The sequence below is a fragment of the Chelonoidis abingdonii genome, chromosome 3 (assembly GCF_003597395.2).
Source record: "Chelonoidis abingdonii isolate Lonesome George chromosome 3, CheloAbing_2.0, whole genome shotgun sequence".
NCBI lineage: Eukaryota > Metazoa > Chordata > Testudines > Testudinidae > Chelonoidis > Chelonoidis abingdonii.
Window position 1 is genome coordinate 215,785,736 of NC_133771.1, and position 27,324 is coordinate 215,813,059.

The following is a 27,324-nucleotide window of genomic DNA, read 5'->3' on the forward strand; positions in this document are numbered from 1 at the left end:
CCCATTTCACATTTATTACTTAAGAGATGTTTGCACAGCAGCAGCACACTTATGTGAAGGTGGCAATCTGCTGGCCACTGGATTTTGACAGATTACACTAAAGGGGGCATACATTTTAAATACTGACTGATGTTTTAATGACAAAGCCCGTGGCCTTATTAGGCTTGTAGTCACATGAGTTAGGATTATCCAACATGCCCCACTGAGGCTTTCTGTGGGTTCATTTCAGTACAAACCCTGTCCGTGCCCCTCACGGGCTTCCTGGCCTCCACAGTAATGGAGACTTCAAGTTAATTTCTGAAATCTGTTTTCCTTCTTTTTCCGCAGCCATGAAAACCCAACTCCAATCACCCGGCTACTCCCATTGAAAACACAAAATTCCTGGCCTTCCACTGCCCCTCTGCCAGGCAAGGTAACTGGAGTCTTGACAGTGAGCTCAGGCATCCCCGTACAAGTCCTAGGGCAGATCTACACTAGGGGAGGGATCGATGCTGAGATCAACCCACCGGGAGTCGATTTAGCGGGACTAGTGAAGACCCGCCAAATCAACTGCAGATCGCTCTCCAGTTGACCCCTGCACTCTACCTCCTCCCCCCGACTAGAAGAGTAAGGTAAGTCGACGGGATGCAGTGTAGATCCCATGGTAACTTCACCCAAGGTACGTCGATTCCAGCTACGTTATTCACGTAGCTGGAGTTGCATAGCATAGGTTGACTTACCGAGGCAGTGTAGACAGAGCCCTAGAATAAGGCCTGTTCTTTGGCAGCTGATAAGGAAATAATGCTATTCAGCCAAGGAATCTTTACTGATGTTTCCTGTCTCATCTGCAGTCTGGCTTGATATACAGATGATGTTCAACTCGCACCAATGGAACGACCTCTGCAGCTTCAATGCGAGATTGCAGAGATGTGTAGAAAAGCAGAAATGTTGAAGAGTTTTGAAGTTATTTACTTGCTGTAAATAAATGAAGCCTACAAGAGCATGAAGCCTTTTGGCAGCAGGGACGGGGGGGACAATCTGACAGCCACTTGGCCAAAGTTTTCAAATAGACAAACTTTTAAGATGAGTGGCTGAGTCTGTCCCCAAATCTAGCTGTTCTGGATCAAAATAATTAAGGTGTGGAACAGAAACTCCCCCAGGGTGCCCTAGCAATGAGATTTAAAGCTCCGTACACTTCACAGAAATGCTTCAATCTCTCCCTTTGCTATGGAGCCAAGATTTATGAACACTGGACTTGGTAAAGTGTGACAGGTGCATTCATTCACAGAGCTCTATACTGGTAACCACCACTGAAACCTGAATTCAGAGATGGAAGATCTCAGCCCAAAGTCAAGGTAAGTGTGTAAGTGTGCTCAGACATTTCACGGGAGGGAAAAATTATACTACTTAACTCAATGCTTATGAAACTTGGCCAATCAGAAGCTTGGAACCTACTAAAGGTGTTGTTTTGATGTGGTTTTTTTGTAGTAGGAGCCACTTTTCTTTTGCTTGGGTCACCGTCATTAATGTAAGTATCCTCAGCCCAAAGCAACTGTCAGAGACAATAGAACGTAGTTCTGATCTGACCAGCAGAGCCAGAACTCTTGCTGGATTTGATTCAGGTGCAGATGTCAGGGTTCCACAACAGTATCCTGTGTGTAGTGTGTACCACACAAGATATATCCTTCTTCTAAACAATTCTCCCATGCCTTTCCGTATCAGATCCTGCTTCTCATTCAGTCATGCACACTTGTTTGTTAGTAAGCTGCATCATTTCAATGACCTTTTAAATACATAGACAAAAAAATCTAATCATAGAACAAAAATATGCTAGGATGCAACATGCAATGCATGTAGAACTGCAGCATCTCAGTATTGACAATGCGTAATAGCTTATAGAAATCTTACTGGTTTCCTTAAAAAAGGGGATTTTGTTAGTATTAGTCATTTGCAAACACAGACTATTACTTCTTAAACACTATGATTAAATTTAAAATTCCACCTCTCTATTCCTACTGAAAATTCCCAACACACTGCACTGCAATATGGACACACTTACAATCTATAGTACCCAGTTTGCTATCAGGGACCCCACTGTGTTCTACAAGAGACACAGCCAACCTATTTAGGTTAAAAATTGTAACTTAAAGGGACTGTTTATGATGTGGGGAATGTTCCCAGGATTTCACATATCTATTTAGGTTATACTTAAAAAAATGTGAGTTTCTACATTCACTGACCTAATTTTTTTTTTTTTTAAAAGGTTATCACAATATGACAATGCAATATGCAACAAGAGTTTCCCTGCTGTTCTACAGCAGCACCAGTTGACCATCAAATGCTGTCCCCAAGAGGTGAGCCTATTTCTACTGACTGATGATGCTTGGGGTAAAAAGCACAGCCATGGTTTTGGTGGTGCTGACCTGTAAGTGCTGAAAAATGCAATGTTTGGCCAATGGAGAGAGAGAAAATTGGTTGGGTTGAAAGGGATAAAACTGGTTGAGTGGAAAGGCTTTTATTTTCAAGCCTCAGATGCTTTAAAATAAGATGAAGAGTTAAAAAATGTACATGAGCAGCTCTTAAAGAGGGTGCCAGGGTCCCCTTGGCGTTCTTTTGGGTAACAAAAACGAAGGTATTAAAAGCATAAAAGCTGAAAGAACAGCTGAACTAAGATCATTTGAATGCCCCTCTGAACAAGCCTTCCAAGAAAGTCAGACTCTGCTACAGCAACGTTCTCAACAAGAGCATCAACCTGGACTCCCTAAAAACTGCAGATCGGTGGGAGAGGGGCTCAGTTTTTGTTTTCTAGGAGTTCCAACTGCATCATACTGATGGACAACTGATTCAAATCTCAGACAGACTATGGATACAAGTAAACAAAACCTCCTTCAACCCCTAGGCTACTTCATTGCACTAGATAGAGTGCCCTCAGTAACGCCACCTTCGCCATATCATTCCTGGGTGTTTCACTAGCTAATTTTAAAATAGACTTAAAATTGCTTTTTTCTTCTTTTAAACATCCCATAAAACAAGACAGCTTTTCACCTCCACACAAATGGAGCAGGAACAAAAAGGAGCTACCTATTGGGGACTGAGCTAAGGCACTAAAACTGCAGCAGGTGATGAACCAAGAAACCCATGTCGATGGTGCTCTTAATTAAATTGCCTTATTTACAAAAAAGGAAAAAGGAAAAAGGTTTCTTTCTAGAAAAGGACGAGATAATACAATATTATTGTATCCCTGGTTTTTTTTAAACATTATTTTGCTGTTCTCCCAGAGAGATTTGCTTCAGTTATTACAGTCACATGAACTTTTTCCAAAGCAAAGTTTGGTGAAACACAGACAGAGTTGTCTGAACAACTTTGGCTCATCCTGGACTCTCCTTGAAAGCCTTCTTTTATTTATATTTCCCTCATGAATTTCCAAAAAGGTGTCTCTCTCCTCCTTTTTGGCATGATACTAAAGTCAATGATCGAACAGCCTTCCCTCAGAATCGATAGATGGCAGCTCTCCCACGTGTGTCACTAAGATGGTCTTGTTGTCATCACAGCTTGATAAATATGGATGGCTGGCTCTGCTTCTGCACTATGTCACTGAGGGGAAAGACACTAGAGATGGCTACATCCACTATACCTTGGCAAAGTTCTGCATAAAGTTTCCTAGAAGAAGAGAGAAAAATCAGAAATGAAGTATTTTAACAGGGAAAGAGTAACCCGGTGAACATTCTTTACCCTCATTCAAGTTTTCCCAGCAGCAGTTATTCTGTCTTGCCATTAATACAAATACCCCTTTCCCTTCTAGCTTCTTCTCTCACCACCTTGAGGCTGCCCATCCCTTTTACTGTACTTCTCCCTCCACCTAAGCAAAGATGGAATCTTAAATCCATGCCTGCTAGTAGCGATTGCAATGCACTACAGGATCACATCAGTGGGTAGTTCTATATTTATTTACTGTCAGAACAGATTATAGAACAAAAGCAGTAGAGACTTAACTTGAAACATTAAACTGAAGCACAAGCTTTTTGAGGAAAAAAAACCTTCTGATCTTCATAATTAGGTGAGACTCAAATTATTGTGTAGCACACTGAATTAATCCTATTTATAATAGGAAATGTTCCTGCCAAACCATTCCTATGGTAGGTATTAATCCTGACCTTAGACACAGATGTGCAGCTCCGATCGAAGTCAGTGGGACTTTCTCATGTGTATCTGAGAGCAGAATTCCACCCTAAATCATGAGAGACGTAGACTCCACTAATTCTGCAGTAGTAAGAAAACCTAGCAAAAAGAACTCCATGTCATGTGCTTTCAGGTCTCCTCATCTGATACAAAATGGGCAGAGAAGAGTAAAGCCAACTTGGTGGAGATCTCTGCTGCCAAAAGTAGACCCCAATTCAGGGACCAATCAGTCCTGCAGAAGATACCTAGCACATCTGTGGAAGAGTCCACAGCAGTTGTACCCCCCCATCCCAGTCATGTAATTTTGATGCCTCAGTATTGCAAAAAAAACAAGACAGTAGGATGAACAGCAAATGGGGTTTGCTTGTGTGGCACTGCACAGGGATTTCAACTGTTTGGCAGAGTTAGTTGTGCTTCGTCACAGTAAGTTTCATGAAGCTAGTATTCATCAACATAGATTATCAGCACCAGCCAAGAGGCACTGTCAGCAGAGATCAAGGTAGGCTCATTCCAAAGGGGGTGGAGAATAATGAAAAATAAATCAACCTATGATCAGTCTAGTGTAATTTGTCTCTCTCTCTTACACACAGTTTATGAAACACAATTTCTCCAAGCTTCAAACTCAAAACCAATGATATTCTGAGCAGAGTTTTGCTGTTTTTACAAAATAAATTTTTAAAAGGAGACAAATTAATCTCTGGCATAGCAACAATGGACTTTGTTCAAGTAGGCGTACCTTCTGATGAGAGGAGAAGCCTTACCTGTGGGGCAACGCGAGACAGAACGACCAGACAAACTTCAGTCTAGTGAACAGCATCAATATTTGATAAGGTATTTTAACTTAGCATGAGCTACGCAGCTAAGACTGCCGAGGTTAGACAGCTCTAGACTTCCCTATATTTACTGACATAGGACGCTGTGACACTATCAATACAACTAGTGTCGGTTAGTTACAATACTAGTAGCTGAAAGTCTGGGCTGCTGGATGGGTGTAATTCATAAAGTCACGTGTAAAAAAGCAGAAAGTGTCTGAGAACATAAAAATTGGACAGTGATAGACTGCAAAATCTGGTGACAATTGAACCTGGTTATATTCTGAACAAAAAGAGCTCTCATCCGTGCTTGTAGCAGTGCCCATCGCTTCACACTGACTCTACAAAGATAATAGGCTTCAGAGTGACATTCCTGGGTTTTATAGACTGCATACAAGGACTCATGAACAACTGCCATGTTGATGGAATATTTATCTTTTTCAATGATGCAGATTTTCTTCTTCTTCCCTGGTGACTGTCACTATCCTAAAACAAATAAGGCAATTTCTGTTGAAGATGTACTGTAACAGGGCAGGAGATAACAGAGGCTGATATGTTTTTTCCTACCAAGGCCTTCTTTACCAGAATTAACAAGGTCTTTTCACCTGGGCAACTGGCTCAGCATACCTTCAGCTTCCAGATTCTCTCCCCTGCACTGCTTTCAGTAGATGATTTCTGTATCAAATCTGACAGTTTATCAAAGTGAGAGTCTCTCTCCCAGCCATGGTGTTAGATGGATTTCTGGCAAGCATTCTGTGTTTGCTTTCATTTCTAATGGATCCTTAGCCCTCTGGGACCAGTTTTAAAGAATACTAGAAGATGAGAACCTTCCACACTTTTAAGCCATCTTGATAGTTGTAAATGAAAACACAAAACACACCTTTGGTTAAGTATTTCATTTTTTAAATTAAAGGTTCCACACCCCACACCTGTACATTTTCTCACTCTTTTGGCTTCTGTGTCAATTCTACATCCTACACCCTTTTCTGAATAGCATCGGTTCTTGCTGCAATATTAATGCAAGCTCTCTGTTTTAATGCAGAATGCCCAGTGTCATCTCTAGTCGGGGACCTTTGTGTTGATTTCCTTAGCTCTCAGGAATCGTTTCCTATAAGCCTGTCTCTGGGGCTGGGCCTTATGCAGTGCTCTCTGCAGAAACAGAAGCCCCCAGCAAGTGAAAAGGCTGACTGCCAAACCTTAGCTGTGCTGCTCCTTTCCGGATATGGCCTCTCGAACTAGAGAGGAAAGATGAATTTTCCTTGGAAAGCGTTCTGCTGTTGGGTGCAATGACAAGAGAGATTCTCCAGAGGTTCATGTTTGAACCCAGATCACCCTCTCCAATAGAGTTTTATCACAGGGCTTTTAATTGAAGCCAATTTGACACCAACTTGCCAAAGAGGCTCAGACTGCATGGATGGAATGCACTGAATAAACTGAACTTGTTTCCCCAGAGCTCCCTGCCCTGGTCAGCCCAACCTCCTCCTCTCTCTCCCTGCTCTGGGAGTAACACAGCTCTCTGATACTGTGTTGAGTCTAAACAGGCTCATCGGCACCTAGCTCTCATCAGAGTGTGCTTTCCTGAGCTGCCTCTGAACCCCCGCGGCAGTGAATTCATTCCCAAAGCCACAGGCTATCATCTGGCTCAGTGACCTTTCCTCCAGGGTCACCACCAGAGCGGCCAGGAGCCACCTAAAGAGCTGGGCAGCCTATTACAAGCTGTTTCTGAAGGAGAGCTCTAGAGTCAGGAGCCCAACACATCTGCTCCTCTATCATCACATGCCTCACAGGCAAAATATTTACACTTCTTTCCAGAAACTCACATGCACAAGTTCAATCAACCCCTGGCAGATCTAGTTGGTGGCATTACAGGGGCATCTTCTCACTAAGGTGAATCGTTCTTGAACACCTTTGCAAAGGCATTGATGCAACATGGATCTGTCTTCAACATCTGAGATGCAGCTCTACACAAAGGATTTACTTTCCAGATCTGAGATATTTATTATAACCAATAAGAAACCAATCTCACATTTACATGGGTTTAGGCTCCCCTATATCTCTTTCATAGTATGGCAGAGTAGGGGTGAAACACACTTTCTTGTCTGAAGAGCATATATTCTTTAGATTGCCCTTCAAAACCACATACCTACAAAGTAACTGCTAGCATTTGCAGGCCCATTGCATCAGCAACACACACTTTTGAAGGATCACAATTGGGTTTTCCTCATCTTGGCATGCAACACTTGTTTGTGAGCACTGGGACCAAAAGGTCAAGAGCATGCAGCTGCACCTACAACAGGGAATGGGCAAGAGCTCCAGAAGCACCAGTGAGAGCAGAGTAGAGTGATAGAGTTCTCTATGCAACATTAAATTAAACCTGTTCCTCTCCACTGTTCCACCTACAGAGGCTGCCGATTTGTTCCTGAAAATATATTGCTTAATATTTGGGTAGTTCTATTACTTGGACAATAGAATGTCACCCAAAAGTGCCTTTTACCCAAGTTTCTCACGTTTGTTTGTTTTTTTTCTAAACAAACATTGGATTCTCCTTATCAACCACAAAGTTTTAGCAATTTCTCTCACACAAAAAACACCAGTGAAACCCCCCCGAAAGGTTTTATGAAATGAAACCAAAGCCCATGTATTATTTGAATATAAACCTTCAGCTATTGTCTAAAAACCCCCTTCCAATTCTATAATTCAACAAAAGGGTAAGAACATAATCACCGAGTCTGTCCCTAGTCTACCAGGTAGGCCCACAACGATTTTGCAGCTTCCATAGAAGCCATTTCCCTCAAATTGTTTGCTTTTCCAGCACTTAGCCTATTACACTTATGACCAAACCAGTTCCAGAGGATTAAACAGACATTCAATTGATGCTGATCTGATTCAGGTCCTTTAAAAGCTGACGGTTCTGTCATCTGTGATTTTGCTTCTACAGTTTTTTCCACCATTTTGATGCAATGAACTATGGAGCAAATCCTCCTTCACAAACAGATTTGGGGTAGAAATCTGGATCTTCAACTTAAAATGCTACAAGGAACAAACTCAGGATCATACTCCAACCAGCATGATTCAAGCACTTCTTCCTGTCCTGTGCTCCACCTATGCCCTTGTGTTTGAGATCTGTCCACTGCTTAGCCAGCATGACTGATTCTGAAGCTTCTCTGAAACATTTTAAAATCTGGTCCTTGTGTGGTTGAAGTTCTTTGTTATATTAGATCAAATCAAATTTCCCTGGATTTTGTGCCAGTAGTGTCAGCCACCTGTAATCTGTCAAGCCCTTTCAAAACCATCCTAAATTGCTTTTGTAAGTTTAGTGCCTCTTTGTAGAGCCCTTGTGGTGCAGAAGCCAAGCTGTATTTTGATCAACGTTCTCCTCATTTTCAAGTTCCAACACTTTTAGGAGCCGGATGCACATGAAGAGATACAATCTTCCTGATTGTTCCATTACTATTGCATCCTTCCTCCTTTTTCAACCAACCAAGAGGATGATGGTGGCTGTGGAAGAAGTTTTGAACCACAACATGCACTAGAACTGTGTTGGGCCTTACTTCTTTCTCAGTGAGGTATAAGCAGTATGCTGAATGCCCACACTGTACATAAGGAGTTTAGGATGACTGCATCTTTGAACATTCTCATATTTTTATGCTCAGTCCACGCAAATGGCTAAGATTTCTCTCCCATATTTCACCCCCTGTTTTCTTGGATGGCACCTTGACCCACATGGACACAATATTCTTTGTTTTTTTCTTTGCAGCTGTAAATACTGTGGCAAATTGCCGGTACTGTTCTGCTGGGTCTCGCGCTTTCTCTTCTCTGGGGTAGGTTCAGGGCGCTATTGCTTGCCTCTGAACCGGTTCTTAATTACTCCACTAGTGTCCTTGGAGGAGGGGAGTGGAGAGGGAGGGACCTGGGCCCACCCTCTACTCCAGGTCCCAACCCAGGGGCCCTGAGGGTTGTGGTGAACCACTTGAACTAGCGGTTCCTTCCCCTGGGTTACTTCCCTCTCCTACCCTTCAGCTTGTGAAGGGCTTCTTGCCTCCCTTCTACACAAGCCTGGTGCCCCTTACCTAGGGTTTCTTCTGGACTTCACAATCCACCGCAGCACTCCTCCAAACTTTCTATTTCTCTCTTATCAAACTCTTCTCTTCTCCAACTTCTGCAACCTGCACTCTGCTCCAATCAAACCTTCCTCCTTCAACTCCCACACTGTCTGACTGAAGCAGGGGTTTTTATCACATGACTGAAGTCAGGTGCTCTAATTGGAGTCAGGTGTTCTAGTTAATCTAAAGCAAACCTTCCTCCCTTGGCAGGGAATAAGGCCCCCTGCTAACACTCTCATGCTGCCCTCTGGCCATGCTGTATCACAATACCTATTAACTGGATGCTTGAGACTCTTGACCGAGCCATCAGCACTGCTGCTAAGAAGTAGTAAATGGCTGGGAAGATGTAATAGTAGCTGACAGAGGTTTCTTTATTGAGTATCTTGGTCTCTTGGTCACAGGTTCAGATGGTCTGTGATAGAGACCTATTAAATCTCCTCTTATTTTCAATAGTATGAACTCCAAGAGATTTCAGTGGGGCTCTCGACTTCTTTAAATTGTGTGGAGAAGCATCTGTCAAGTCCACAAAGAGTTTACAACCATCAAAGGAGAGGTCGTCAGTGGCACTCTGAACTTCTCTCGGAAAGCCTGACATCTGCAGTCAAGACATTGTTCTCATGACCACTGCAGTGGATACAAACCATTCTGCAGTGTCTGCCGCGTCTGAGGAGGCCTGGAGCAATGTCTTTGCTAGAAGCTGACCCTCTTAAATAGGGCCTTGAAACTGGTCACGATGTTCCTCTGGCACATGCTCAATGAAGGAATTCAATTTGTTAGAATTTAAGTAAAGTGCTCATGTTGTGCACCACTGAAGGTGATTTTGTTATTGGTACGAACGAAGCATCCTGCCTTCTTATCAAGTTAAAGTATATGCATTTCATGTTGTTTTTAATGCACAATCATTAATCGCTCTATGCTATTTATTGGCTGTCAGATAAGGAGAAATTGCTCCTGAACGGAACCAATAGCGAAGAGCTGCTGGAAGGCCTGAGACAGAGACTTAAATGATCAGTGCATCTACCTTTTGGTGAGAGCATCAAAAAGTCTCACTTCCAGGATCATGCTCATCAGCATTCTTCTCTTACACTTCAGTAAGACGTAGTTTCATTCAATGGTACATTTGCTCTTGAAGAGTCTGAAGAAACTGATTTTCTGCATGGTTAGAGATGAGCACAAATTCTTTCTATCCTTCTATTTCACAATTCTTGACAATGTTAACATTTTGCTTTAGAAGAAAATCTGTTTTCATTATTTCAATTCGTTCAATTGATTGTTTCCTTACCACCTCTTTCAACATTATACATCTTAAGTTGGATCTATACCAAGTATCAGTGCGTGAAATCAGTAAATTCTAATCATCGCATTCATAGTATTGATCAGCAGCTTTCACACCTGTTCTAGCTGAAATGAGAAACAGCCCCCTACAGCACACTACACACAAGGCCGGTAAAGCTGAAAAACAGCATAAGCAATCCAGATTTTATAAAAGCCAGGTTATAAGATGCTCTGCCAGCCTTCCCAAAGTTCCTAAATTAGGCCACGTCTAGACTATGGGCACTACAGTGGCACAACTATGGCGTTGTAGCTGTGCCATTGTAGTGCCACAGTGTATGTGCTTCCTACAGTGACGGAAGGGGTTTCTGTGTTGCTGTGGGAACTCCACCTCCACAAGGATTGGTAGCTAGGTCAACAGAGGCAGTCTTCCATTGACCTACCTGTCTCTACACCTGGGGCTAGGTGTGAATAGCTGCGGTGCTAAGGCGTGTATCTATGTTGACCTAACTTGAAAGTCAAGGCCAGTTCTTAGTAAACCAAGTCCCTGAACAGTTTACATCTCCATCCACTAACCTCTCCACCATCCAGTGATAGTCAGCACCAGCCCACTAGCCACACCCTTCTTAATCACCAATGACTCTGCCCATTCCCCTTCTCCCACTAATCTTCAAATTCCACAATTTCTACCTGTTTTCCACAAGTATAAAAAGAACCAAAAGACCCTCTTAGTTCCATTTACATTTTCACTCACAGATTGAAACTGGAGCTAGATACTCATCGTATGAAAAAAGCTCTACTGCTCAAGTCCAGGAGTGGGCGTCTCAGTCTTTGGACTGGCCCACACAACTGCTGTGGAAAAGCCACCGGTATGAAGCCTTGGACAGAGGGATAACGGCTAAGTTCCTACTCAGAAATAGTGTAAGTTACAGAAATTCAGCTGAGCGGAAACGTGCCTTCTGGCAGAGAGGCAGAACTCTGGGGTGCCATTTGGCTGTAGCTACTGCAGCACTACAGCCAGGCGGAGCTTTCTCCAACCCCACAGAACAGCAAGGGGCCTCCTTCTGAGGTGTATTCAAGGCAGGGTCACTTAGACCGCCAAGCTTAGGGAGCAGCAGGCCATGTGTTGGAGGCAAGTATCTGGTCTCAGTTTCAGGACCGATAGCTTTCCACCAAGCAGAGAGGAAAGCGAACACCTTCTTCAGAACTACAGCAACAAGAGACCAAGTGTGCTGTGCCGTCGGCACACGGGAGCTACCCTTTTATTACAGGAAGAGGATGCTCACTGTGCACAGGCAGGGGCCCCATTGACTTCGATTAGCCAGACCTTCAGTTCCTCATCTACCATGAAGTCAAAGCCGAAGAGCTGGAAACTCTGGTAGTGAAGGTGTTTGGTGCTGATTGCAGGCTCTATACACATAAGGCAGCTTCTGTGAAAGGAAGAAAATGCAGAATCTGACTTAGCAGCCATAACATTTAAGAGCAGTAATTCTAGACTCCTGGAGCAGACACAGCACAGCAATCAGAGGTGCACAGTGCAGTGGGAAAAGCAAATGGAACAGTGGATCACGAACAGACTTGTTCCTCATACTATTATTTTTGCTATTGTGCCCAGCCAAAAATAAAAAAAAGATACTAAGAAAATCTGATTCATGCAAAAATCTCTCTCCGTTTGCGCTAACTAAAGGCCTGATCCAAATGCCATTGAAGCCTTACCACTGATTTTATTGAGAGTTGGACCAGGACTGATTTGTGGCAGGGACACTTCATAAGACCACAAGCTTTAGAGAAAGAAAGAAATGCACAAGGGCACAAAGAAGATTTTAATGCAACTCTGAATCAGCTCGACATGTTCCTGTGACACTCAACACGTTTTCTGTGTTCTCCAACAATACAGAATGGCATAAAGCCAAAATCTGTTCAAAGAGTGATGCACAACAGCAGAATACCAATCACAAGCTCGAGAAGTGCTCTCTTGTTATCTGCATTTAGAATGACTATGGACACTAGACATGCAAGAGTGACATCCCAGCAACATGGGTATGATCTAATTAACAACCTTTTTCCATTATAATAGGATTTCTCTTTCAAGCAGACAGGCAGGATTTTTATTCACCACGCAGGGCACTTTGATCAGACTAACACAGCTACCCCTCTGATACTACGATACGAACATAAGAATTGAGTGCAGAGAATACAAATTATATATATATATATATATATATATATATATATGTACTTACCCAGTATGTGTGTACATATACATAAACTCCACACACACCTGGATTTATTGACTAAGAATAAACATTGTGCACACGATAAGCAGTCTGGGTTTTCATCGAGGCAAAGCAAAAGCATATTTGTAAGTGTGGTATACGTCAGTGATGCAGGGGCCCTGGCCAGGGGGCTCCAACTAACATCAATGAGGGTGGTATTGTTAAATTGCCATCAATCTAATTAAAGTTTATATTAAGTCTGAAGGAAGCAGGGTCCAATATATGCAACAAAACTGGAGCCAACTGTAAACTCTGACCAACTGAGCAGTCCCAATGACTTCCACGGGGCTGCTCTCCAAAGCTACTCCTTTGAGCAAGGATTTGTAGGACCAGGGCTAGCTGCATCAGCTAGGGGAGAAGCATGCCTGATTAATATCACACATGGGCTCAGGTGCTCCTCTAGAGCGATGCCCTCAGTTCAGAAAGAAAGGAGCTATGAGGGGGCCAGTTACAGCTCCCTGATCCACAAGCCACAATTAGTTACAGCTGCCTAGGGACACGAGATCACATGCCAACTGAGAACTGGAGGAGCACAGCTATGCTCTGCCCACTCCAATGCTGGAGGGAGGGGCAGCTGGCAAGGAGCGGACTATGACAGCTTTGTGCCACTCAGAGCTTCCCCCACCAAGGAAAGTTAGGGCCAGATTCTAGCCCCTTTGTGCCACCTGAGCAGCACAAAAGAGTCAGGATGAGGGCAAAAGTGCCTGTTATCTAACTCATTCCTTTCTACTGTACCTCTCTGCTGCAGAGCCAGTTACAGCTAGCTAGTACCAGAGTCAGCAGAGGCTCTCACAGCAGTGGATTGGGGTGTGTCTGGTGTATAAAAGGGGAGAGTGCGAGAGATATGCACAGCTCCTACCAAGATTTCAGCTCCCTAGATTCCCATGCGTAGCAATGTGGAAGGACAGCACATAGACAAGTTGGGAGATCCAGCTCTGTGCATCTCTCCCCATGGGAGGGAACAAATGCGGAAAGCCCTGCAGACCCTGCTCCAGCTGCTGGGCTACAGACTTGCACCTCAGTGCCAAGTCATACTGAATCCAGCCCAAGCATAACACGTGGTTTCACAAATCAGTCTAAGAGCACTGAACCAGAGCAAAGGGTGAACCAGCCCACAGAAATGCAGCAGTTTGAAAGAGCTCTGCTGATAATCTGCTTGAGCAGGTGTCCAGAAATGTCAGCTCGTGATGGAATGTCAAGCCGTGGTTCAGCAGCTGTACAACAGGAACCAACTTGTTGTAACAGGAAACCATACCAAGAGGAATGTCTTGAAATAGCTCCTATCATTTCTGAGGGAATGGGTTTAAATAAGATGTTATAATGAGCCTGCATCCTTATTCCTAGGCACATTACTGGAGCATTCTAAATAGTGAAATATTTTAGATTACAAAATCAATATAAAAGCCTGGGATCACAGTACAGCCTTCTGCTTCCACTTGGAATGACTTTCCTTCCTAGCTATGACCTCATCCCAATCCTTCTGTTGTATCTTTGTTCCTCTGAGAACATGCAGGCTTTGGAATTGGGTCTATTCAACCCAGGACCAGCTTTTCCAGAGAAAGGGGCAAGAAACCATATCTTGAGCAAATTATGGAATAACCTGGGAGCAGCAATGATATAACCAGAGGAATCCACCAAACAGCCAATATTACATCCATTTAAAAAACACTAGTCAAAAGGACACTCAGTTTGTAATGTGAAACCCTTAAAAGTTAGGAAATGCCAATATTAAGGTTGTCCATGCAACCCTCATTCAGCCCTCCTTTGCATATGATCAGGAACAGTCAACATGGATTCACCAAGGGCAAGTCATGCCTGATCAACCGGATTGTCGTCTATGACAAGATAACTGACTCTGTGGGTATGGGGAAAGCGGTGGACATGACGTACCTTAATTTTAGCAAAGCTTTTGATAGGGTCTCCCACAGTATTCTTGCCAGCAAGTTAAAAGAGTATGGATTGGATGAATGGACTATAAGGTGGACAGAAAGCTAACTAAATCATTGGGCTCAACAGGTAGTGATCAACGGCTCGATGTGGAGTTGGCAGCCGGTATCAAGCGGAGTACCCCAGGGGTCTGTCCTGGGGGCGGTTTTGTTCAACATCTTCATTAATGATCTGGATGATGGGATGGATTGCACCCTCAGCACGTTCGCGGATGACACTAAGCTGTGGGTAGAGGTAGATATGCTGGAGGATAGGGATAGGGTCCAGAGTGGTCTAGACAAATTGGAGGATTGGGCTAAAAAATCTGCTGAGGTTCAGCAAGGACAACTGCAGAGTCCTGCACTTAGGAAGGAAGAATCCCATGCACCGCTGCAGGCTGGGGACTGTCTGGCTAAGTGGCAGCTCTGCAGAAAAGGACCTGGGGATTACAGTGGATGAGAAGCTGGATATGAGTTGACAGTGTGCCCTTGTTGCCAAGAAGGCTCACTGCATATTGGGCTGCATTAGTAGGAACACTGCCAGCAAATCAAGGGAAGTGATTATTCCCCTCTATTCGGCACTGGTGAGGCCACACCAAGTATTGTATCCAGTTTTGGGCTCCCCATTACAGAAAGGATATGGAGGGAGAGAGTCCAGTGGAGGGCAATGAAAATGATGAGGGGCCTGAGACACATGACTTATGTGGAGAGGCTGAAGGAACTGGGCTTATTAGTCTGCAGAAGAGAAGAGTGAGGGGGGATTTGATAGCAGCCTTCAACTACGTGAAGGGGAGTTCCAAAGAGGATGGAGCTTGACTGTTCTCAGTGGTGGCTGATGACAGAACAAGAAGCAATGGTCTCAAGTTGCAGTGGGGGAGGTCTAGGTTGGATATTAGGGAACACTATTTCACTAGGAGGGTGGTGAAGCACTGGCATGGGTTCCCTAGAGAGGTGGTGGAATCTCCATCCTTATAGGTTTTTAAGGTCAGGCTTGACAAAGTTCTGGCTGGGATGGTTTAGTTGGGGTTGGTCCTGCTTTGAGCAGGGGGTTGGACTAGATGACCTCCTGAGGTCTCTTCCAACCCTAATCTTCTAGGATTCTAAAAGACAGTCTAATTAACATGATCACATTTTTCCCACAGGAGGGAGCACTGAGTAAACAAAGCAACTCTTTGTTAGTTCTTTGTATCATCTCCACCTGTAGCTCCTGATGATGTCTGTCTGAGTTGTGAATGCTTAGCACCTCTGAAAAAAGGCCCCACTTGTCTCATGCATGCACCTAATCAGTAAAGCACCTGAAAGTAGTGGAAACTTTGGTGAATTTTAGCTTACCCATCTTATTCAGATATGAACATATATTTACGAAGTTGAATAAGAAACAAAAATAGCTCCATTCACTTTGTGGAAATTCCCTAGATTAGACAAGTGCCCCATACTTTCTATGTGACCTTGGACAAGTCACTTAACGTCTCTGAGCCTCAGTTCCTTGGCTGTAACATGAGGATAATGATACTTTTGTCTGTCTCGTCTATTTAGACTGTGAGCTCTTTGGACCAGGGTCTGTCCCTGTGTGCATGTACAGTCCCTACCACAGTGGGTCCCCAGTTCTGGTTGATGTCAATGGGTGTTATTGTAACACAAATAATGATCAACAACTTACCTTATTATTTGTTTGATCTGCAATAACAGGCTACTTTCCAGTGTAATGTTCAAAGAACTCATCAGATACTGACTGAACTCCTCAAAGAACATTTCGTTCCCTTCCTCATACTTCCCATAGTTTTTAGAATATTCCTTCTGTATGCAGTGATTGGTCAAATGGCAGGTTTTGTCTTGGAAATTAGCACTATTGTATGGTTCTGAAGAGGTCCGCAGAACGCCTTCTCTGTAGAGGTAGATATTATATTGGTGGTCCACTAGAACCCAGCTTCTGAAAATTAGAAGAACACTAAATAGGGTTTGGGGTTTTTTTTAAGACAGCATATGCACGTAATCAGATTAACAACACTTCACTCACCCCGATGCATTTTCTCTAATCTTTTTGAATAAGAATTGACAGGCAATCTAAGTATCAATAGAAAATGTTACCTAATATCAAACTTGCGATGGCCTGGCTCTAACAGCATAGGCTTTTCAAGGTATTTCTGAATCACATGCACTTGTCCTTGATCATCTATAAAGTTCAGAAGTTCAGTAGCCTCTGAAGAAATAAGAATTCCTTCACCTAACATGAAAAAAGCAAAGGTAAAATAAAGCAAGTTTCACAGATATGATCAATGGAAATTATTTTTTAAAAGGATTTTGAAGTACACCAAAATATATGTAATGACATATGTTATTGGGTCTCTTAGTGCAGCAGATTTGGCATTATGACCATGCTTGAGAATACGGAGGTAAAAACCTCTCTGGTTAATAAAGACGTTCCTCTCGGTACCCAGAGATTCTAGGCTTCAAGACGAAGGAAGAGTTTCAGCTATAAGAGTTATAGTTGTAAATACACATTTAGATCTTGGGACATCTATGTATTTAAGAATCCGGACTGGGTGTGTGGTTGAGTCTTGTTTAAAATTTGTGCATTGTGGCTTCTACTGTTTTTCCTCAGGTTCTTTAACTCCCAGACAGAATTCTTCCACAAGCCCAATTAACAAAAGGTGTTTATCATGCACTATCGGTGTTTCTGTTCTTGCCTCTCTTTGGCCTGGTCTTCAGCATCCCCTATTGCCAGCCATGAGCACCCAGACATCACGAGCCGGTGGGGAGAGAGCTGCCTTCCAGTGTCTGAGCCTTGCAGGGAACTCTCTGTTCAGCCAGGAATGCAGGTGCCTCCCCAGCGGCTGCTTGGGGGGGAAACCCCCTGCCCCATTATCCTCCTAAATTCCCTGGAACAGGAAGCTACCAGTGGATTCCTCTCCTTCCGCCTTCTGTATCACTGGCCTGAGAGACAGCAGTACAACAGACCCTATCACCATCCTGCCTCCCTTTTGGTTCCACTCACATTCTTCCCAGTCTCCTGTCCTCCACCTGCCCCTATGATCATCTGTCCTCTCCATAACCATTATCTTCCCTGCCACTCATATTTCCCTGCACCCCTTCTACTCCCACGCTCTTTCCCCGCACATTTCCACCCCCACCGCTCTCCTCCTGCCCCCCACATTCCCTCATCCCCACTCAGGCACTCTGCCTGAACCCCACATTGCACTGGCTTTGTTATAGGACACACCTCTTGTGCCTTGTCTCTTGCTGGGGTCTTCCCCACACAAAGAGCTCTGCTGGGGAGCAGTACTGGGTGTTTATGGCATCATGGTGGGTCATTGCTGGTCATTTATTCACCCCCCAAATATCAGACAGAATGTGAAGGTTTGTACTTCTAATCTGTGCTGACAGTTCCCTAGGAGCAGAGAGGAGACCATAAAATGCCCCAGAGGGTGCAGAGAACAGAGTTCTTTGTGGTACTCATGTGAAGGCCCGCAGTGCGGATCACACACTGCTGTTAAACACGCATATTGCAATCCTGGCAAGACACGATGCAGGGAAAATAATCATCCTTCTATTTTTTTTTAAATAACAAAAATCAAGCAAGAACAGAAAAGAGCTGGAGAATCTCAGCAGGAAACAAACCTTTGGCACCGGCCGAGGATTTGGCTATCCACACGTTCTCCTCCCCACTCTCCTTTCTCTTGTTGTAGGAGGCCAGGAACACTTCCCTTTCATCTGTCCTGGAGTTGTTTATAAGATGGCGAATTCCATTCTGCGCGGGAGCCACTGGAGTCTTTAGGTTAGTTGGATAAATCATGTATGATTCTGGGAACCACGTGCAGGATTCTGATAACTCAGGACTCGTCTTGATTAGCCTAGTTGAAGAAGATAAACCAGCTCGTTTAGCCTTGTTAATCCTAGAACATGCCAGCTCCCAAAATAATTCATACTTATTAAATGCAGGTTATCATTAACATGAGCCTTTTTCCTGGTAGCGAATATGGTTAATGCATATTCAACAATAATAATACTGTACTGTATATATTTCTATTAACTTGCTGAAAACAGTCCTCTGTTTAAAGCTGCTAGAAGAAAAAACAGTAGGACAAAATATTTTTTAAAAACCAGCAAATATTTTAAATACTATAAAACTGAGATTTGTGTAAATTCCTCTCTCTCAAAGATGTTTTTGAGCACTCATCTTTCTAAATAAACGTTACAAATCACTGATCTAGATCTTTCTATTTTGTCTTTAATATATTTGCCTTTCATCATGAACTGGAGTCAAATATTCTGAAATAATAAATAAAAAATGGCTCCATATAGCTAGATATTGCAAATTATCCGCACAAATCTTTCTGAGAAACCAACAAAGACTTTTCACTGGGAATCTTGTGTCCTAACACAGAAGCCCCTGCAAAAACTGCTGCGCAATGGAACTTGATCAGGAAAGATGAGGTGATCAGAATGGTGAACTAGGCTATTCAGAAAACTAATTTTCTCCAAGCGGGAGCTATATATCCAGTCCAAACCTAGTAATATTAAATGGAAATTTCCCATTGACTTTAGTGGGCTTTGGATCAGGTCCTTTGTCAAAATGGTTTTATTCAGAGTCACAGGGAATTTTTAAGCAATTAGAAGTATTGGTGACTCCTGGGATTAAGAGGGAAAGTCAGCTGCAGCTTTAGAAAAGACAGGCACTGACCACAAAGCACAAGCTATATAGAAATAATTTTGTGAATCTCAATGAATGATCTTAAGTAATCTGCTCTCTGGCTCTGGGTGATTGTTTACATCATATCTACACAGAAGGGCCTGGGATTTCTAGAAGGGATTTTTTAACAAACGTAAGCCACGCAGGCCCAAGGTGCACCATTGTATACAAACGATTACGATGGGCAGGCTACAGAATGTTACTCCACATTATGTAAGTTAATGTAGGCCCTGCAGCCTGTCTCTTATTGTATGACAGTGAAGCCTTAAACAGTTTGAGCAGACCAGAAGCTTTAAAATGAACATGCTGTAACTGAAACAGAGTTCAGTCCTAAACCAACTCAATATTCCGTCTTTTTAACAAATGGAAGCACAAGCACCACTCCCCGCAGCAGACACTGGCACTGCTGATTATGATGAAATTCTGTCTCCGAGTAGTCTCTTTTGAAAAAGATGTCTCCTGGCATTCACCTGACCAAAGGATCTGGTTAGCCAGAGGCACATTTGTACTGCAAGTCTCTATAAAAATGAACAACAGAAATAGCAGATTGGAAGCAAGTTTTAAAAATATATCTACCAGGAGAAACAAACAATGTTGTAGTGGTTGTTTCTTTAGGTCCAAATTTTAGGAAACAACATCTGCTGCTCTTCTGTTCCCAACTTGACATGCAGCACCATTTGCAAGCGCAAATAACGGAATTACACATACAAATGCTGCTTGCTCATGAAAATCAGGTCCAGTATCTAGAAACTGAAACTCTATTTGGGCACACAAACGATTGTGAAGAAAAAAAGCAGACGCAGCTTCTGAAGATTGCCGAAGAGTCCCTGAACAGCAGGCCTTTAAAGGCAAATTTTGGTGCTTTTTCTCAAGCATCATACAAAACACACTTAATATTTAGTTGCATTAGAAAAAACATTTCTGCAAACACGCTAAAAGGTTTCAATGGAATCCTTACTTCACTAAGGAAGCTTTGCGACAAAGCTTGTCAGCTCCCCTATAGTAATTTACCAGCTGCACAAGTCCAGGTTCATGACCTACAAGAGGAAATGGAGAGTTAAGGAACAAACTTTTCAATTAAAAAAAAGGGGGGGGGAGGGGGAGGAAGGGAACAGATTGCTAAGGAATCCTAGGAAAAAAAGAGAAAAATTAGACTTCTCTGTTATACAGTACCCCAGACAACCACATGATGTTGATACTGGGCCCAGGTTCCATCACGAAGTGCACCTTACTTAGTAAAACCTAACTTAGACTGGTCAAGCCTATTTGCGGTGGTAAGTCAGATATTCCTTATATACTTCCATATTCTAGTGCTGGTTGTCACTCGTACGTTCTTGGTATTCCACAAATAGGTCTATTACCTAAATATCTGTAATGAACCAAACCTCCCCCCACTGTGACCCCACCTTGTAATTACAACAGAGAGTAGCGATGTGTTATTTGCTTAGAATGCCTAAAAATCCTTTGTTCCCTGAGGTTCACCAGCTAGACAAGTGTCTGTAAGCATTACCCGCCCCGCTCCTTCCAGGCACAGATGGCGGGGGGACACCCTTGAGCATTTGGACTCAAGAGATAATGCAACAGCTCTACCTTGTGTGTCCTGACAATCAAACTCAAATAATTACTTCTAAGAAATGTGCAGAATCTTTCATTTATTGGCTTGGCAACCTTGTTTTAATTTTCTTGGCCAGAAGTAAAGGGGTGACTAACAGCAGGAGAGCCGGCCTGAGAGCACAGGACAAAGCTGAAATATTGAAAATGCCCAGATCCAGGAGAAGCCATCCCTTTCCCCATCGCTCCCCAGTCACTGTGACTCAAGGAGTGCATACTCACAGTAGGTACAGATGAAGAGAGGCTCCTGCACTGAAGACATCAGTGTCTTTTCTATCTGATTCAGAAAAAGGAAGAATCATCTGCTACACACAGAAGAGGCCAGGGTTTGATTTTGGGTGGCCAGACAGACAGCAGGGCACCCATTGGCAGTGGCCTGCTCTGCCTGAGCTCCCTATGACAGAGCACAGTGGCTGAGAGCAGCAGCACAGGATTGGCTGCACACAGACACTTCCATCTTCCCCCAACCCAACCCTGTGGGGAAGGGGCTGTTCCTTCATGGCTAGTAGCCATTGGACTGGACCAGAATCCAAACGGGGTGTGTGGTGTGTGTGTGTGTGTATTCCACCCACACAGCACACCCGACCAGACTGGGATAAGGGTTTGCCCCTAAGCGCACCCTTAGTTGCTCTACAAACTAGAGACCGTTCTGAACAGAAATGGCACCCAAACCAGCTGGATGGATGAGCAGAGGTTGGGAAGGGACAGGGGTGGGTAGGTAATTCAATGAAAACCCTGAGGCACACTCCAGCTGGACGTGCTTTAAAAGGAAGAGTATAAGACGCACATTAGTTCCATGCATGGGAACTAGACAAACTCTCACAGCACTCACAAAATAAGAAAGGGAAATATTGGTTTACTGGTTACTCTAATTCGGTAGTTTTCAATGTTTTTTAATTTGCAGACCCCTGAAAAACTTCCAGTGGAGGTGTGGATCCCTTTGGAAATATTAGAGACTGTCTGCGGATCCCCAGGGGTCTGCAGGCCACAGGTTGAAAACCATGCTCTAGTTGTTCTAATGCCACCTGAAAAACCAATGAGTGACTGACATACGTGAGTAGCTTTTTAATCTTTACTAACCAGTTTCCCCTGAAGCAAAAAATAACAGAAAAAGAAAAGTGAATGCTGGGGATATTGGCTGTCGGATGGTCATTCAATAGGCGCTACTGTTGGAAGAACTGGAAATTATGTTCTAATTTTATTACTGTACTTTCTTTTAAAGAAAGAGGAATCCATTATGCACGTTATTGTGTTACTACTATACAAGGTCATTCTAGTGTTCTTTTTCACCATTAAATTTGTACATACGCACTTTAAGATCCTTCAGTTAAAAGAACAGATACAGGCAAAACAGTGGTGGGGGGCAGGAGGACAGGAAAATACACAGCAAAATGCTGGAGGGAATGTCATGGCAAGGGGAACCAGTTTTACTGTTAGGGAACAGACGCAGGAGCTATTACAGGATTAGGGAGTTGTCCCAATTTACTGAAATGAGATAGAGAGACTCCAGTTCAGAATAATTCTCCTGAGGCAGCCAGGAAACATATTTCATTGCAATGGGGCAGATCCTTCTCACCAAGCACATGCAGATCTCTCAACTTCTGAATGCTGCTTTCCCCAGGAGAAGGATCTCCTCCGGATCAGTAATGACAGTGCATCTGTTCTCATCATTCTTCAGCCTCCCCAGGGATCCCATACAACAGTGAATGCAGCCTAGGTCTTCCATCATTTCCCTCCCTCTCCCCCATAGTTTTAAGGCCAGAAGGGATCTCTGAGATCATCCAGTCTGACCTCCCGCTTAACACAGGCCAGAGACTTCCACCCACTGATTCCTGCATCCAGCTCAATGACTTGTGGTGGAGCCACAGCATATTTGTAGACAGACCAATCTTAATTTCAAGAGTCCAGATAACTGAAAATCTACCACTTGCCTTGGTAAATTGTACCATGGTTAATTACCACCACTTACTAGTTTGTGCCTCATTTCCACTCTGATTTTGGCTAGTTTCAGCCTTTGCCTGCTACATTAAAGAGCCCTCTACTATCAGATATCTTCTCTCCATGTAGACAGTGATTAGTTTTCAGTGGAACACTCCCTCTGTGCTAAGGAATGACCCCTTTCAGGAGGGGAAGGAAGTTCTAGGGGCAGTCCCTGGTAAAAATGCAAGGCTGTAAGAGAGGGGAAGGGAGGCCATGAGCTGATGCAGAGGCAAAGGATCTCAATGCAGATGCCCCGTTACCTTCAGAAGATCCCCTGGGATCTAGAGAGAGAGAGGTGATGAACTCTAGTCTACGGGGAATCTGGGGGGTGAGCGAATGGGAGTGGCGGCACAGGGAGAGGAGCGGTCTGGCCATACGACTGCAAAACAAATAGCTCCTATAGAAATGTGGCTGGCAAGAATAAAAGAATGACTTGCTGCGAGCACTACATTAACAACTGAACTCTCAGAGGAAAAACAAAGCAAGTGAGACAAACTGGTTAAAAATAAACCATCCACCAGGTGAGTCTGGCAGTAGCCTACACACTGCCTCAGTTTTGTTGCATTCTCCTAGCTCATAATTCTATTGCTATGCAATCAAAGTTGACTTCTTCAACAAATCTGGCAATTTCAACATTTTCTTCAAATTTGTAAAAATCCCCCTCCCCCTCCTGTATCTAAAATTGTCATTTTGGGGGCTTTGTGCTGGTGGATATGTATTAATGAAACACGGTCATATGTCCTACCAGGTGTAGGACTCCCAGTATCAAACATCATACATCAGTCCCCATTTCTTTTTAAAATGGGACGCCATTAGGTTACAGGTTCAAGTTTGGTAAAACATTTTTTTTTAAACTTGTGTTACCAATAACCCTGTAGATCAGTCCAGCACAATTTTAACTGCCACACCGGCTTAGGGGGAGGTTTAGACTGCAATTGGCCAGTAACTATAATTAATTGTGACCTTGCCATAAGCCCTCATGGTAACGGGTGAGTGCATACATTTTGCACCCAGGTTGGTAAATCTCCTATGAGAATTTTGTAAATGGCTTTAAAGCTTATCTGTTTGCACCTACTGTAGACGTGCTGCATCAGCTTACAGAGTAGCAGTGCAGCTTACACGGTTTGGGTCACCACTGAGGATGGGTTAAATAACAATAACGCTTTCAATAAACAAGAAAACCCCTAAACCTCCCAGTGGGTGTGAGCTTGAGGGAGTGAGGAGCAGCTCCCCACAGGCCCCACCACCTCCCTCCCTTAGCATGTGCATTTTTAGACCTGCAGAGCCAAAACAACATGGACTTGGGGGCCAAGGGCGAGCCTGTCACAGAGCTATTATGTCCCCAGGCCCATTTCCATGACGTTTATTTTCCTGCCTCTCACATTAATGGCTGGAGTAAGTGAGCCTAGGCACTGAACAAAGCAAGCACACATCTGTCGCCCGCCCAAGAAAAGGTATAGAAAGTTTTCCACAGGCGCACCGCTGAGTTCCACATCAGCCGATAGACACTGAATGGTCAGTGCCGAATGAGAAGTGTTTAAGGACCTTTATTTCTTTGGTTCACACCAAAGTGAGAAGTTTGATTCTTTCCATTTCCCCAATGCTTACACAGCTCTGTCTTCACTGACTGATCCCAGGCAAGGTTTTCTGCAGAGTGTTGCAGCATTCTTCCAGTGCTGTTAGCAAACACAGAGGGCAGCCCTGGATGAACCATACCTTTTGAGAGCAAGATACTTGTATCTGAATACATCATGGCTGGCTTAATCCAGTTCTGATCATCTCCTGAAGAGAAGCAGACAGCCATGCCGAATTCCACACAGAAGTTTTACAATGAGTCATCTCTCTGTTCACTGGGCTAATTTCAAAATAAATGCATGTAGAATCATAAATTAACTCAAACAGGAATGACAAAGGGACAAACTTTCATATAACCATCTGCCTAAATCTAAATTATAAGAGGATCTAAAAACTGATCAAATCACATCTTAGTACAACTTTGAGAATTTCCCAGTGTCCCCCTTCACAAATGACTCATCTTTTTTACATTAGGGGATATTATATATATATATAAAAACCCTCAGCAAAACATACTGCATCTCCCATTTTGAGACCACTGTACTATTGTTAAATTACTTTTCGCCCACAACTAAGCAGAACTCATTTGTTCCTGTGAGAAAACTTGTGATCATATCGGGAGCTGAATGATAAACTATGGGCATGGGTTTGTCATACAAACAGAGAGTTACATGTTATGTTAAGTATCAGAGGGGTAGCCGTGTTAGTCTGGATCTGTGAAAGCAGCAGAGAATCCTGTGGCACCTTATAGACTAACAGACGTTTTGGAGCGTGAGCTTTCGTGGGTGAATACCCACTTTGTCAGACGCAGGTTATGTTAAATTATGTTAAGTTTTTTTCCCCCTTTAGCCATGCTTGAGTCAATCCTGATCCCAATCCCACCCTCAAGATTTCAGAAAAGGGCGAGGAAGTTCTCACCAAACGAACCCAGGCAGAAGTTCAAAAAGGTGAAAAACACCTCAAGATAAAGAAAGGTTAGCTATTTCTTTAAGGTCAGAGGGCTTCCTGGAGAAGGGAACATGTGGGGATTAAAGATAAAAGCAGAGCGAGTGTCTCCACCCCTTCACACTTTGGGGGCTAGGGGGGCCGTGAAATCATTCAAGAAAGGGAGGTTACATTTTGTAAGAACCAGTTGGCCTTGCTTTCCATATCAGACCAGGCAATATTTCAAATAGCAATTTGAATCCATATATATTACAACATTTCAATTTAAAATAGCGTCTGAAATAACAAAGATGGTCTCCAGCTGAAAAGTGCAGATATCTCATAGTATAGCATCATGTTGCTGAGATCTCTGATTCTAAGCATTCCTTTGTTCCTGTTTTCCAATATAGGATACTGCTATAAACAGATTTCCTCTAAGATTCCACATTATAATGGAACAGAACCATAAAAACTAAAATGTTTAATGCAACATAGATGTAACCAGAAATGTTAATACAGCCCCAAGTGACTAACTTCTACAATTGGGTAAATTAATCTTTAGATAATAAAAATGCTATCTTTTTACAAAGTTAGGCTTTGTAAAATAAAATAAAAGCCATCACCATAATATATCTTCAGCTATGCTGTTGTACCTCCCGAAGGCAAACCCTCTTCTACTGCTGCTGCGATGCCAAAGGCCAAGTCCCTCCCTTGTCGCAGCAGACAACACCCAAATCTACACTCTGCAGCACACACTAGTCACATAGCAGTTTACATTTCCCAGTACGCAAAAGCATCTAAACGTACATCCCCACAGACAGACAACATCCTCTAATGGAACCAAATTACTTCACACTTGATTAAACAGTAAAAACCAAAGGTTCTGGCCCACTCCACACAAACAAGCATTAGCATGTTGCATTGAACACGGATAAAAAACCAGCTGCTTTGCTGTCTTGTTCATTGGCCTTGTCCTGCCAGTGCTGTTTTCTCTCTTACCCAGTCTCCCAAAGGGCAGTCTGTTCCTCTCCCCCAGCATCAGGTTAAATCTGGGGTTGTCTCTTTTCAGCCTCTTCCATTGCCCGGTGGACAGGAGTATTTTGGACACTTCAGCATAGATGCTGCTGTTTTCATCTCGTACCACAAAAGTGTACATCGTCCCATTAAACACTAGCAGCTTCCAGCAGGAGCTTGGGGGCAGCGTGGCTTGCAGCTCACCAAACCACGTCTCCTCTAGCCCTGCTCCCACCTAAGCTGCTGGATTCAAGCAAGGACCCTAGCGCAGCCAGGCATCTCTGGGCCAGCCGCCTGCAGGCGCAGCTTTCCACCCCGTTCGGCCTGTCCGTCTCCACGCGCTCCCTTCTACTGCGACGGAGGCTGGTCGCCCTCCTCAGGGCAGAGCTGGTGCACGTCTCTAGCCCGCCAGCACCTCCCACATGGCCCCGGAGGTCAGGGGGAGCCAGGGCCGCCCCATGCCCGCAGCCCCTGCAGCCAGCGTCCGCCCGGCTCACGGGCTCGGGATCCGGCCAGCAGCAGCAGCAGCAGCAGCAGCGAGCCCGGGGGGGGGGAGATCCATCCCCGGCCGTGACCCTCGGGCCGGTCCCTGCAGGGGCGGCGCGGGGAGCCGGGCCCGGGTCGGTCCCGCACCCACCTCCTTGGTGCTGATGTTCCCGGTCACGTACTTGGCCCCGCAGCCCGCGGGCAGCAGCAGCAGCAGCAGCAGCGGGTCGGGAAAAGGGGCCGCGCGGCAGCAAGCCGGGGACAGAGGGTGAGGTGGAGAATTGGCGGCGAGCCGCAGGCCTCGGCTAGTGCTCGGCGCGTGCACAAGGTGCCGTGGGGGGGTGGAGCGCAGTGTCGGCAGCGCGCGCTGAAGAAAAGGCCGGGATGTCACTGGGCGCGTGACCCGGACCGGACCTGCACCGGACCCTGGCTGCGCGCCCGCTACTCCCACCCCTCACCGGATCCGGAAGCGTTTACTACTAGCGGCTCGGATCCGGA

At 44.2% G+C, this 27,324-nt stretch overlaps 1 protein-coding gene across 2 annotated transcripts; it reads right to left on the reverse strand.

Annotated features, from left to right (window-relative positions):
- On the reverse strand, window positions 1-27,202 carry TTL (tubulin tyrosine ligase). 2 transcript variants are annotated; one of them, XM_032770588.2, is made up of 7 exons: window positions 26,326-27,202; window positions 20,195-20,273; window positions 18,165-18,397; window positions 16,635-16,770; window positions 16,207-16,476; window positions 11,632-11,775; window positions 1-3,639 (listed from the first exon to the last, which is right to left on the reverse strand). In XM_032770588.2, the coding sequence occupies exons 1-7, from the start codon at window positions 26,480-26,482 to the stop codon at window positions 3,525-3,527; spliced, it is 1,134 nt and encodes a 377-aa protein (XP_032626479.1). In that variant the 5' UTR covers window positions 26,483-27,202; the 3' UTR covers window positions 1-3,524. The 2 variants fall into 2 exon arrangements, with proteins under 2 accessions (XP_032626479.1, XP_032626481.1); XM_032770590.2 differs by having other exon boundaries at window positions 11,673-11,775; window positions 26,326-26,858.
- Window positions 27,203-27,324: the final 122 nt, after the last annotated feature.

What these genes read in the sequence shown, in the direction of transcription:
- TTL (XM_032770588.2), bottom strand. Translation starts at nt 26,482, where the DNA reads ATGTACACTTTTGTGGTACGAGATGAAAACAGCAGCATCTATGCTGAA. An exon ending in CGCAAAGCTTCCTTAGTGAA is followed by an intron (nt 18,398 to 20,194) that starts GTAAGGATTCCA and finishes TTCTTCAACTAG; the next exon opens with GCTAATCAAGACGAGTCCTG. An exon ending in ATCCTCGGCCGGTGCCAAAG is followed by an intron (nt 16,771 to 18,164) that starts GTTTGTTTCCTG and finishes TTTTCATGTTAG; the next exon opens with GTGAAGGAATTCTTATTTCT.